This window comes from Salmo salar, chromosome ssa09 (genome assembly GCF_905237065.1).
Source record: "Salmo salar chromosome ssa09, Ssal_v3.1, whole genome shotgun sequence".
In the NCBI taxonomy this organism is placed as follows: Eukaryota; Metazoa; Chordata; class Actinopteri; order Salmoniformes; family Salmonidae; genus Salmo; species Salmo salar.
In genome coordinates this window covers 65,001,287-65,015,435 of record NC_059450.1, presented here as the reverse complement: position 1 = coordinate 65,015,435, position 14,149 = coordinate 65,001,287, and the positions used below count along the sequence as shown (strand labels likewise).

Below are 14,149 nucleotides of genomic sequence, written 5' to 3'. Positions count from 1 at the left end.
GGAGGAATGGGCCAAACTTCACCCAACTTATTGTGGGAAGCTTGTGGAAGGCTACCCAAAATGTTTGACCGAAGTTAAACAATTTAAAGGCAATGCTACCAAATACTAATTCAGTGTATATAAACTTCTGACCCACTGGGAATGTGATGAAAGAAATTAAAGCTGAAATAAATCATTCTCTCTACTATTATTCTGACATTTCACATTCTTAAAATAAAGTGGTGATCCTAACTGACCTAAGACAGGGAATTTCTACTAGGATTAAATGTCAGGAATTGTGAAAACTGAGTTTAAATGTATTTGGCTCAGGTGTATGTAAACTTCCGACTTCAACTGTAGCCTGTACCCTTGGGCCATATGACACTGCAGGTCGCAGTTGAATCGCATGTATGAGTTATGCACACTGTTTAGTTTTGTGATCTCATGGACATCATAAGAGAAGTTTGGAGCTAAATCCCACTTCAAGTATTGCAAGTACTTCAGCAGACACAAAATGTCACCCTACATGCACTAAATGGCAAAATGGTTTTGGAAAGAAGAGACACTGTGACCCATCCCAGGCTCTGTCCAATTAGGCTTGAGAAGGCCATGTTTGAACCATATCTGGAGTGGTCTTTTGTCTGGTCCGAAACCACTGACTTTCAGTGGGGGTTTACCGGGAAGTACGCCTCATATTTAGCTTCCCCCATCTGCTGTGGCGTGCACAATGAAGCGCTTGTCTGCCGCGGCCTGTGTCCTCTCTCTGTCCGTTTTTTCTTCTTCCTGAAGCCACAGATGTTCCCAGTGCCATCCCATTGAAGCGCCTCCGGACAGACTGGCTCTTCTGTTGGTCAGTGTGTACGTGCATGCTTGTGTGTGCATGTGGGTGTGCGTGCGCTAGTGAACTGTCTCCATGGGAACTCTACAGCCGGCTTTATCAGTGTAATTATTGTACAGACTTGGGGACTATAGACAGTCAGTCATTCAAAGAGTCATTGTTCTCATTTCTGAGAAGAAATACCTACCTTCCTCTTTCCCCAGCAAGAGCGTCAATCTCATCGAAGAACACAATGGAGGGTGCGACAGCTCTGGCCTTCCTAAACAACTGGTGTTGACATATGCCAATATATATAGAGAGACACGCATTAATATATAGTAGACCCCGATTCTGCATATACATTGTACTGTAGAACACTTGTCAAACTCATTCCACGGAGGGCCGAGTGTCTGCGGGTTTTCGCTCCACCCTTGTACTTAATTAATGAATTAAGGTCACTAATTAGTAAGAATCTCCCCTCACCTGGTTGTCTAGGTCTGAATCGAAAGTAAAAACCCAAAACCTGCGGACACTCGGCCCTCTGTGGAATGAGTTTGACACCTCTGCTGTAAGATATTAAATTAATTTATTTTAAATGTAAGTAGTCCACATATTCAGTGTATTGGGTATACTGTATGACAGACAATGAAAGTTGGCCTGGTACTCACCTCTCTGACAGCTCTCTCAGACTCCCCTACATATTTACTCAATAACTCTGGACCCTGAAAGAGACAGAGGGAAGTTGGTTCTCCTGTCCAGTGACATTATAGGACCAGGAGTGTTCCATACGAGGGAAAACTTTAGACCGTAGTTATACAGTACAACTATTAATATCAATATAAACACTAATGATACACCTAATAACACTGTTTACCTAGCTACAAGCTAGCCTCACCACTAATTTCTGACAGGAACACACCAAAACAACAATGAACAAACCACTGAGAAGTTATTAACAGCCCGCCAAGAAATCTTTCAGACATGAAAGGGATAGTTATTTAAGGGATAGAGGGGAAGGGAGGGGAAAAAAGAAAAACAATAATTGAGAAGGAAGGCAAAGAGGACCAAGGAGGTAGGGTAAGTAAAGCTGCTGTGGCCACTCTGCACCCTCCATCCGAGGCAGATAAACATCCACTCAGACCGTCAGGACGGACTTCCTTCCCCTGCAATCCACCCTTTTCAACACCTCTGAGCTGGCAGGGACACAACACATAAACGGCAGCCCTTTTGTCTCCTCAGAACACGACAGCATTGTGGAGACTGACTCATTCATCCCCAGTTCCTCTGTGGTGGTGTGGCCAGGCCAGGTCTGGGCTTGATAATGTATGAAGTGTATTTATTTTACTAGCTAAAACAGCACATTTTAAAGTGTCCTTTTATTGCCCACAGCACAAGGTGCACCTGTGTAATGATCATGCTGTTAAAGTTAAATAAAGGTTAAATAAAATAAATAAATACAATCAGCTTCTTCATATGCCACACCTGTCAGGTGGATTGGATAGATTATCTTGGCAAAGGTGAATTGCTCACTAACAGGGATGTGAACAAATTTGTGCACAATATTGGAGATAAATAAGGTGTTTGTGCATACGGAAAATTTCAGGGATTTTTTTTATTTCAGCTCATGAAACCAACACTTTACATGTTGCGTTTATATTTTTGTTTAGTGTAGGTACATTTCTATGTAGCTATGTATTAGATAAATGCTTCTATTGGCTCCCGAGTGGCGCAGTGGTCTAAGGCACTGCATCTCAGTGCTAGGGGCATCACTACAGACCCTGGTTCGATCCTGGGTTGTGTCACAACCGGCCGTGATTGGGAGTCCCATAGGGCAGTGCACAATTGGCCCAGCGTCGTCCAGCTTTGGCCGGGGTAGGCTGTCATTGTAAATAAGAATTTGCTCTTAACTGACTTGCCTAGTAAAATAAAGGTTCAATAAAAAATTGGTGTGTGTGAGACAACATGATAATGGAGTGTTAGGGTTTTACTGTACATGACAGAAGTAGTATAAATTATAGTAAAGCACGGATAATGTATCAGAGTCAAAGCTACCAACACACTAGGGGAAAATACGTCATGATTTTGTAATTGTAAAAGTACTAGCCTGGACTTTATTCCCAAACAACATCTACCAGAAAAATAGCCCCTTTTGAGAGACTTTTACACAATCTTTCTGTCTTTTCTTTCTAATATAACAGCCTATCCACCATCTTTTACCACTGACCCCCTCTAAATCAGGCTGGCTGACAGCTTCTGTCACGGCCCCATTGCACCCGGCAACAGCTTCCAAAATAAGCGCCAATCAACGATTGGTGAGCTGATCAATCAATCTCCATCAAGAGGCCTGGACAGAGCAGGGCGAGGGGTAGGGAGAAGGAAGGTGTAGGGGCGAGTGTTGAATTGGGGTGGAGGGAGGGGGGGGCTAGAGGGGATGGGGTGATGAATGAAGAGGACAAAGACAGGGTCGGAGGGGTCAAGTGAGGAGGCCTGTAGGTCTGCCTCCAAGGAAGCCAGAGAGTCTGAGGTCCTTGAGATAATCAGGGACATATCCCTTTGTTTTTTAACTGGGTTAAAGCCAAGGGAATGGCTGCTGGTATATGTAAATAGGCATGGCTAAGTATTTCTCCCCAATTTTGTGATTACGATCTTGTCTCATTGCTGCAACTCCCCAATGGGTTCGGGAGAGGCAAAGGTCGAGTCAAGCGTCCTCCGAAACATGACCCGCCAAGCCGCGCTTCTCAACACCCACTCGCTTAACCTGGAAGCCAGCTGCACCAATGTGTCGGAGGAAACACCGTTGAACTGATGAACAAAGTCAGCCTGCAGGTGCCCGGCCCGCCACAAGGAGTCAGTAGAGCGCGATGAGCCAAGTAAAGCCCCCTGCCAAACCCTCCCCTAACCCAGATGACGCTGGGCCAATTGTGCGCCGCCCTATGGGACTCCCGTTCACAGCCGGTTGTGACACAGCCTGGGATCCAACCCCACTGCAATGCAGTGCCTTAGACCGCTGCGACACTCGGGAGACCCGCAAAGTATTTTTGGGACAACAGAAAAATGTGGTGATAGTGTTACTAGCTATAGTTGTAGCATTATTTACTTAATGTTGTGTAAACGACAAAGGTCCATGCTAGGTCAGCCGTAACTAAAGGAACTGTGCTTAAAGGCGATGCAACTGCAAAACTGATGCATTACAGGGGTGGGATTTAGGGAAACTTGTAGGTGTAAAAAGGACACCTCCCTGCCCATACATTGACCATTTGGAGAGAATGCAGGCAACAATCAAATGTTAAATGATCATCACCTTGATGGCGAGAAAGTTGAGTCCGCTCTCATTGGCCAGAGCCTTGGCGATCATGGTCTTGGAGCAGCCTGGGGGTCCGTAGAGGAGCACCCCTTTAGGGGGCTGGATGCCCATGCGGGTGAAGGCCTCAGGGTGCCTGAGGGGCCACTCCACCGCCTGTTTCAGTTTCAGCTTCACCTGCTCCATGCCTCCCACGTCCGACCAGCGAACCTGCAAGGGAGACAGTCAGCAAGGGAGACAGTCAGCAAGGGAGACAGTCAGCAAGGGAGACAGTCAGCAAGGGAGACCGTCAGCAAGGGAGACCGTCAGCAAGGGAGACATTCTGCAAGGGAGACAGTCAAACCATTTAGACACAACTGGTAACAGAGAAGAATATGTGCTCCTAGATACAGAAGTTTTATAGACAATGGAAAGAGAGATGTCCCCAATGGGCTGTATAGGATGGCAGTTTTAATGGAGCTTGGTATCTAGCGGTGTTATGGTAGCTTCAAGAAAACCCAGGTTTGAGAGGATAAAAAGTTTTATAAGTCAAAAGTAATATCCTTATTGTGGGGCAAGAAAGTTCTGGGTTCTGTGTGTCCAGTGCTTATTTCTCTCTACAGCTGTAATTAATCAATCAATCACTGAAATACTGTTTGTATTTTTGCTCTGGGCAAATGATTTGGAATAATACAGGAAAAGCATTGGGCCAGATCTGGGCGGAGAGTGACTCAGCAGACAACACAGAGAGTCGGACAGCAGCTGTCACTTTGACGAATGATGGGCAGAGGCACGCGACTCCAGGAGATAAAACCGATAAGGAGAGCAGGGATTGGACAGAGCAATAAGCCCCCTTTTCCTCCACCTTTCACTACATCAGCATGACTCTGTCTCTCACTCTCCTTCTCACCATCTCTCTCCTTCCATCTCCACCTCTCCCTCCCTCCTCTGCCCGAAGTAACACATCCCAGGCCACCGGCGCCGTCTCCCGGGAACAGAGCACTTAATGGAAACTTGGCGTCCGGCCACATACTGTAAATACCACACGTTGAACAATTTATAGATAGAGAGAGAGAGCGAGCGAGCGAGCGAGCGAGCGAGAGAGAGAGAGAGAGGATGGTGGGTGAGGAAAGAGAGAGAAAGAGATAAAGATGGTGAAAGGGAGATGGGAAGAGAGCATGGGAGGAGAGAGCATGGAAGGAGAGAGCAAGAGACAAGAGAAAGCGAGAGAAAGAGAGAGGCACAGCCACCCCTTGCCAGAATCTATGGGGTGTAAATCAATCAGGCAGCTTCAGGTGCCTCTACCCTACCAGGCTAGCAGCAGATGTGCACAGTAAAGATTTATACCCCTTTTTCTCCCCCTGAACCTATTTTGTTGTGTTTCTGTTCAAGTTTTCTGCAGACAAAATTAACATGGCGCTGGAGTGAATGACAGTAAAAAAGGCATCATTAATTGCAAGGTGCTTTTGTCACGAACACGGCGGATGTGGAATTAGAGGGTGCAGATTGAGTCACACCTTGCTGCGTTGATTTTACTCCCCTGCCTCTTTTTCTCTCTCCGAGACCCAGTTATTATCTTTTACTGTTGTTGTCTGAAGTTTACAAGGGGCCTCTTAGGGCCCGGGCTTTGATGGGGTTGCCTGGGATGTGGGAGAGGAGGGTGGGTGCGACAGTAGTTGTGGTGGGTACTTCTCCAGACAAGAACTTGGAGAGGAAGTCGAAAAAGGGGAACGGAGCTCTCGGCTGCAGCTGCCAGATCCAAATATTAAAAGGTCCGGTCGGCCTGAGAGAGAGAGGTGTGCTCTGCTCTTGCTCTCGCCAGGCCTGGCTCCACTGAAAGTTTCTTATATAAATGGATTAGAATCAAATGTTTTGCACTCATATGGATATAATCAAGTCGGAGCTCTGCGGCCGACCCTTCAGCTGCAGTGCACTGAGGGAAGGAAAAAAACTCAAGCCCATCTTTTGTTTCCAGGAACTGGCCGCAAGAACTGAATGTCTCGGGGTGAGCTCAGTGCAGAGGAGCATTAGGAGGAAGGAGAACGGACTTTTTTCTATTTTTTTTCTCTCTCTCTCTGGCAGGAACCGATGTCGACCCGATCTGCTTCCAATTAGTGCTGGAGATGATGTTAGCCTCTTCCTGTCCGTTATGTCTTGCACATGCAAACTCCAAAACATCCTGGAGTCTCACCACTGTCCACCCCCCCACCCCCCCACCACTGAGTGTGTGATTCATCTCCGTTTCAGGGAGGGCAGCAGTATGGCTGGGGGTCATTTCCATCCGACGCTTCCTCGGTTTGAACCCTCCGTGAAAACCGCACGTCAACAAAAGTAACTGGGGATCTGAAAGTTTCTTCTCCAATGCACAAAATACTTAATGCCTCACTTGATTACTCACCGTACTGTTGACATAATACATTGACTGGTAGTCCAATGAGTAATTAAGCGATTTGCGCTCCTGAGAAGATTTGTTGACGTTTCAGAACATGAGACTACAAGACACTTTCCGTTGTGCCGGTGACATCAGCAGAACTGTTGTTCCATCTTTGGTGGTACCCGATAAATTTAATGACAGTTTATATGTCAACCTTATATGCCGACAATTTACATGCCGACCTTCAAAAAGAGTCTAAGGAGCTATAATCCAGACACACCTTGGGAACATCGATGGCGACCTCCCTCATGGCACTTGGTTTGACCTCTGACATGGCCCACTGAAGGTCCTGGAGAGTAACCGTCACTGTCCCCATCAATTGGAGGTCTGACGGCTGGGAGCCACTGCCGAGAGCACGCCTTAATGCATGCAGCCCTGTAAAAAAGACCAAATTGATAAACATATTTGTTAAACATACAGGTTTTCAAAATATCTAGGTTTAGTTCACAATTTCCTGTAGGGTGATATTTTGGAAAATAGTGCATGGTGGGTAATAAGAGGTAGAACATTCTGATAAAGAACATTGTCACGTTAGAGACGCTTTAGAAATGCAAAATTCACACAGGATGGACATTTTGCAAGTCTAAGCTGAGTTGATGACGTGTACAGTTACTAGGAGGAAAGATGCCCCAAGCTGCAAAACAAGTCATGTTTTCTGAAAATCAATACTTTGTCGTTCAGCAACACGCCATTGTCAAAATGTCAACAATAGGCTAAGCCTCACTTTCCTCCTTTTTCAAAACGACAGGCCATACAGTGATGGATAGTTTCCCATAAGTCCTTGGCAGCCGCTCCACGACTCCAAACACACACTTACTTTCACACAGTAGAACTTTCACCTCACCTCTCAGGCTCCTACATGTCGTGATGACGAATCCCTAACGAATGCCTAATCTCCAAATGAACACTAGTTCCCTTCACTCTTTCAATTCAACAGGGAACATTGGACACGCATAGCCAGGAAGAAAAGCGGCAGAGGAACTGTAATTGACGCGTTATGTTTGAGATTAACTCTCTCATGACTAGAGGCGACTCCGTTACCTGCCGAGTATAAAAAGGACAACGGTACAAATAACTTAATCTGTGCATTAATAATGGGGTTGGATTTGGAGTTCGTGTTGGGCCTTGCAGAGCAGGGCCACAAAAGAGTGAGCCACGGAGAGAAATAGGCCCGTTTACAATCAGCATTCCAAGGGGCCGGGGTGATGATAGCTCATGAATAGGCCACATCGGCACTGGTGACGGGACAGGGAGCACGCTAGAGGGCGTAACCACAGGAGGAAGGGAGCGAGAATAGGGATTACGGCCTACATCAGTATCACCGACAGGGAAGGATTAGAACAAGGATAAAGCCTTGTTTTCCAAGAGTGTGTCTCTTGGAATACTGTGGCATTAGAATTCTGAATTGTCTTTTCTTGAAGATGATTTCGGGAAAATAAAACAAAAATCCTCACAGTGCGTGTTTAATACAAAGGAGAAAGTGGGCTTCCTGTGGGTTTTGGCATATTTGTCATGTGTAATTTGTCTTAAACAGTCTATGTCAAATACATCATACAAAAGGAATTAGATAATCTCTGAGACTAGATAAACATGTCACGTGTCCAGTCAATACAAGATAAGTAAAACTATGTGTAAGAATCAAGGACAAAGAAAATTCTGAATAAGGCTGGTTGAACTCTGTGCAATAGATAGTAGATACAAATATGAACGGGAAAATCCTGAATGAAAAGCTGCTGCTAGGAGTAAATCAGCCTCATTTTTAAAGAACCCTACCGCATGAAAAACCTGCACTCGAGTAGCCACCGCTCATATCCAGTTGTATAGATTCAAGCCATGCATGTAGGATAACAGGCATTTGATGAACAAATGATACAGTGGCTGAGCGCATGATTACTGGAGGCTTCCACCTCTCCTCCGAGCTGGGGCCAGGGACTGGGGTGGTTGGGGCTGTGGGCCAGGAGGACAAGAGGGGATTTATGATCAGACAAGACTGCATCCTGTTTATATTTTCCAGGATTCAAGAAGACTGAAAAAAGGGACAGAGGAAAAAAGAAAAACACAATGTGGAGAGAGAGCGCGTCCGTGAGCGGATCAAGCCAAGGTTAGTGTGTTCCAGGTCCTGGGCTCTGCTCTCGCTGTGTCCTGTCTCCTCTCCCCAGAGTCCCCCCCACATCACATCAATCCCGCCTGACCTGGCCCTGCCCGATGACATGGCCATCTCTTCTCCATTCAAAGCTCCAGGGCTCTTCGACTAGCAGTACAAAAACATCTGCCTCAGACTGGAGCCTGAGACCATGCACAGGGTAGGAAGGAGGGGAGGGGGCAAGCATATTTTTCTGGGGAGAGGGGGGAACCACATGTGCTACCAGGGGGACTCTTTACTCCTCCTCCTCCTCCTCTTCTCCACTGCTCAGCCTCCTCATCGCATTAAGAGGGATGTTCAAAGGGTAATGGAGGTCAGGGCTTGGTTCATCAGGCAACGTCTTCTTCAGTGATGGGGGAGAAGAAAATCTATATAGTTAAATATCTGGATATTATTTTTGATTATATATCGTATTGTTTTGACAATATCGCAATATTATTTTTGCGCTAGGTGGCTGTACCTGTACAAAAACTCCAGTATAATTCCTTCATAGCTTGTTCTCCATCATCTTTTTAAATAGGGAAACAATTTGTTTTCAGCACTTTTATTTCCCTGACTGAACAAAACTCGTTTTCTCATGGCTCTCTCTTGTCCCTCTGCAGCAGACATATGGTGAGCAATATGTTTGAACCATGGAATCCCAATAAAACCACAGCATCGAATCGCATACATACAGAATTGTGAGAATCACAATACATATAGTATCGGCAACTAAGTATCGTGATAATATCGTGACGTGAGGTCCCTGGGAATTCCCAGCCCTAGTCTATTTGCCTTTGAAAAAGAAGCCCACTTGACAGTCGGGTGACCATGAAAGCCTTCGCACCCTCTTACCTGTTCCAGTATATCGTAAAAAACGATGCTTGTCTGTGGTGCGTTATACTATCTAGAATTTTGGGTTAAGAAAGAAAAGTCTGCACTCATAAGGCTGAGGAGCCTTATGGAAAAAAAGCCCCCGAAATGCTGTCTTCCTGGATTGACAAACGTTTTGTCCAGCTAAGGATCTTTCTCTAACCAATCGCTGGATACAACATAATACAGTTGCTGAGGAATAACCTACTGAACAAAATGTACCTAATGAAAGACCAGACCAACTCACTACCCAATGTCAATATGAGCCACTGATGGGTGTCTACACAACCTAAGCAAATGCTTAGTTAGCAAGTACATTCATGAAGCAGATTAATGTAGTATCCAGCCTGGAATCTGGATAGCCCAAAGGCAAAAGGAAATGTAATTCAACAATGTGACTCCAGCATTTCCGCTTCAGGGATTATATCCCCTGGCTAGGCTTGGCTCGATCCGAGCACACATTTGGTTTAGTTATGAAAACATCCGATACACTGTTAGAAGAGGAAAAAGAAGCGACACAACAAGATTTAATCTGAACCTTATGTGGATTCTCTTTTTTTTCACTTGTTCTTTCCTGAATGCTTCAAATTTACCAGCAATCCGCGGGAAATTGAGAATGGGGTGCCCCTGGCTTGGGGAGGAAGAGACAAGGTGAAGGCAGGGGACTGTGGGCTGGTAAGAAGAAGAAGGGATGTTCCCAATTATCTGGCACCAAAACAGGCCCTCCCTGACTCAAGGCCCTTTATCCAGGGCCACCTCCACCATCCCGGATCTGTAAGAGAATGTGAGCCACAGACCAACATATCTAAGACACCGGAGCGTTCTACTATAACTACCTTCAAAAACGACTAGCTTGGATGAATTTGGGCAGTTTTCAACTTTGCTAGAAAGACAGGCAGAGGAAACTGAGGTAACTCTAGTAGAGGTAAAGTAAAAGTTCCCCCTGCCGAATTCAAGGGCTTCTTATACAGATCTATTGTCTTGATATGACAACAACAACAACAGTGGTAGGTCATTTATGGAACTCCATCTGTGGGTGTCCATCTGCACTTCTACAACATGTTCAAAACTTATTTAGACATGAAAAACCCCTCCGTAACACCTTCACCTGTCCCCCCATCCCGGGGCACGTCAGCAGAGCAGTGTGGGTCTCGAGCGACGTTGTTCTCAAATGAATTGTGAAATACTTTTGGCACTACACCATAAAAAAAAAACAGGAACATTTTCATTACTCTGAGGGGCTTCCGGAGCGCTCTTTGCACCTGTATTTACAATACCAACATCTGTTCCAGCACTGAAAGACTGCAATAATATGTGCTCTTAAACACACACACTGGGAAAGGGAGGGAAGGAGCGAGCGAGCGCACAAGCTGCCATTAATAAAGGTAAGGACCGAGGATAAATAGTACAAGGCGAACATTTCCGGATTTTATAAACAGAGCCGGCAAATAAACGTCACATACTGATCTGGCAATATTTATGTAGCCTGTCCTAAAATTCCAAAAGTGCCTTTAAAAGGACTGTGGAGTCGGGAAAAGTGCTTTATATGGAAGGCTTCCTCTGTAAACACACATCAAGCATTTACCACTGTTGATCTCATTCATGTCTTTGCAGCAAGATTTATGTCAAACAATATTCGCCTCATTTTTCCCTGCCATTTTTTCCACTCATACTTACGCAATAAAATAAATTAGCATTCCAAAAACTAAACCAAATCAAAGTTTAAAGTTTGGGCTTCCGAGTGGTGTAGTGGTCTAAGGCACTGCATCTCAGTGCTAGAGACGTCACTACAGACACCCTGGTTTGATTCCAGGCTGTATCACAACCGGCTGTGATTGGGAGTAACATAGGGCGATGCAAAATTTGCCCAGTGTCGTCCGGGTTTGGCCAGTGTAGGCCGTCACTGTAAATAAGAATTTGTTCTTAACTGACTTGCCTAATTATATAAAGGTTAAATAAAAATGTAAAAATAAATAAAATGGTCAGGTACACAGATTTGCAGATTGTTATCGCAGGTGCAGCGAAATACTTGTGTTTCTAGCTCCAACAGTGCAGTAATACCAAGCAATACAAATAAAATACACAAATTTACAAAATAAAGAAATATCACAACGAGAAAAGTCAGAAACCAGAACATATAAATAAATACATACACATACAGTGCCATCGGAAAGTATTCAGACTTTTTCCATATTTTGTTATGTTACAGCCTTATTCTAAAAGTGATTAAAATGGGGGGGGGGTTCCTCCTCATCAATCTACACAAATTCCCCCACAATGACAATGCGAAAACAGGTTACCCCACAATGACAAAGCAAAAACAGGTTTTAGAATTGTTTTGCTAATTTTTCTATTTTTTAACTGGAATATCACATTTACATAAGTATACAGACCCTTTACTCAGTACTTTGTTGAAGCACCTTTGGCAGCGATAACAGCATCGAGTCTTCTTAGGTATGACACTATAAGCTTGGCAAACCTGTATATAGGGAGTTTCTCCCAATCTTCTCTGCAGATCCTCTCAAGCTCTGTCAGGCTGGATGGGGAAAGTTGCTGCACAGCCATTTTCAGGTCTCTCCAGAGATGTTCGATCGGATTCAAGTCCGGGCTCTGGCTGGGCCAATCAAGGACATTCAGATACTTGTCCGAATCCACTCCTGCCCTGTCTGTTTGCTTAGGGTCATTGTCCTGTTGGAAGGTAAACCTTCGCCCCAGTCTGAGGTCCTGAGCACTCTGGAGCATGTTTTCATCAAGGATCTCTCTGTACTTTGCTCCGATCATCTTTGCCTCGATCCTGACTAGTCTCCCAGTCCCTGCTGCTGAAAAACATCCGCACAGCATGATGCTGCCACCACCATGATTCACGGTAGGGATGGTGCCAGGTTTCCAGCCCTATTTGGTAAAAGACCATATTATGGCAAGAACAGCTAAAATAAGCAAAGAGAAACAACAGTCCATCACTACTTTAAAGACATGAAGGTCAGTCAATCCAGAACATTTCAAGAACTTTGAAAGTTTCTTCAAGTGCAGTCGCAAAACTGATCAAGCGCTATGATGGAACTGGCTCTCATGAGGACCGACACAGGAAAGGAAGACCCAGAGTTACCTCTGCTGCAGAGGATAAGTTCATTAGAGTAAACTGCACCTCCGAATGCAGCCCGAATAAATGCTTCACAGAACAAGTAACAGATATATCTCAACCAACTGTTCAGAGGAGACTGCGTGAATCAGGCCTTCATGGTCAAATTGCTGCAAAGAAACCACTGCTAAAGGACACCCATAAGAAGAAAATATTTGCTTGGGCCAAGAAACGCGAGCAATGAACATTAGACCGGTGGAAATCTGTCCTTTGGTCTGATGAGTCCAAATTTTAGATTTTTGGTTCCAACCACCGTGTCTTTGTGAGACGCAGAGCAGGTGAACGGATGATCTCCGCATGTGTGGTTCCCACCGTGAAGCATGGAGGAGGAGGTGTGATGGTGTGGGGGTGCTTTGCTGGTGATGCTCTCTGTGATTTATTTAGAATTCAAGGCACACTTAACCAGCATGGCTACCACAGCATTCTGCAGCGATACGCCATCCAATCTGGTTTGCGCTTAGTGCGATTAACATTAGTTTTTTAACAAGACCATGAGCCAAAACACAGCTCCAGGCTGTGTATGGGCTATTTGACCAAGAAGGAGAGTGATGGAGTGCTGCATCAGATGACCTGGCCTCCACAATCACCCGACCTCAACCCAATTGAGATGGTTTTGGATGAGTTGGACCGCAGAATGAAGGAAAAGCAGCCAACAAATGCTCAGCATGTGGGAACTCCTTCAAGACTGTTGGAAAAGTATTCCTCATGAAGCTGGTTGAGAGAATGCCAAGAGTGTGCAAAGCTGTCATCAAGGCAAAGGGTGGCTACTATGAGGAATCTAAAATAAAATATATTTTGATTTGTTTAACACATTTTTGGTAACGACATGATTCTATATTTGTTATATCGTTTTGATGTCTTCACTAAAATTCTACAATGTAGAAAATTGTAAAAAGAAAATAAAAATCCTTGAATGAGTAGGTGTGTCCAAACTTTTGACTGGTACAGTATGTATGTATGTATGAACAGTTGAAGTCTGAATTTTACATACACCTTAGCCAAATACATTTGAACTCAGTTTTTCACAGTTCCTGACATTTAATCCTAGTAAAAATTTAGTTTTAGGTCTGTTAGGATCACTACTTTATTTTAAGAAAGTGAAATGTCAGAATAATAGTAGAGGGAATTATTTATTTCAGCTTTTATTTCTTTCATCACATTCCCAGTGGGTCAAAAGTTTACATGCACTCAATTAGTATTTGGTAGCATTGCCTTTAACCTGTTGTGGTAAGGGGGCAGTATTTTCACGGGCGGATAAAAAATGTACCCGATTTAATCTGGTTACTACTCCTGCCCAGAAACTAGAATATGCATATAATTAGTAGATTTGGATAGAAAACACTCCAACGTTTCTAAAACTGTTTGAATGGTGGTGTCTGTGAGTATAACAGAACTCATATGGCAGGCCAAAACCTGATAAGATTCCATGCAGGAAGTGCCCTGTCTGACAATTTGTTGTCCTTCTGTTGCATCCCTATCGACATTACAGCATCTGTGCTGTAACG

General features: G+C 44.6%; 1 protein-coding gene across 3 annotated transcripts in view; it reads right to left on the bottom strand.

Annotated features, from left to right (window-relative positions):
- Nucleotides 1-14,149, bottom strand: part of afg2a (AFG2 AAA ATPase homolog A) — a 130,262-nt gene that overhangs the window by 101,818 nt on the left and 14,295 nt on the right. For all 3 annotated transcript variants that reach the window (XM_014212024.2, XM_014212022.2, XM_014212023.1), the window contains exons 11-14: nucleotides 6,731-6,885; nucleotides 4,098-4,307; nucleotides 1,465-1,518; nucleotides 1,005-1,084 (exon numbers count right to left, since the gene is read on the bottom strand). In XM_014212024.2, the coding sequence (XP_014067499.1) occupies nucleotides 1,005-1,084; nucleotides 1,465-1,518; nucleotides 4,098-4,307; nucleotides 6,731-6,885 (499 nt within the window). The remainder of the gene's footprint in view (nucleotides 1-1,004; nucleotides 1,085-1,464; nucleotides 1,519-4,097; nucleotides 4,308-6,730; nucleotides 6,886-14,149) is intronic.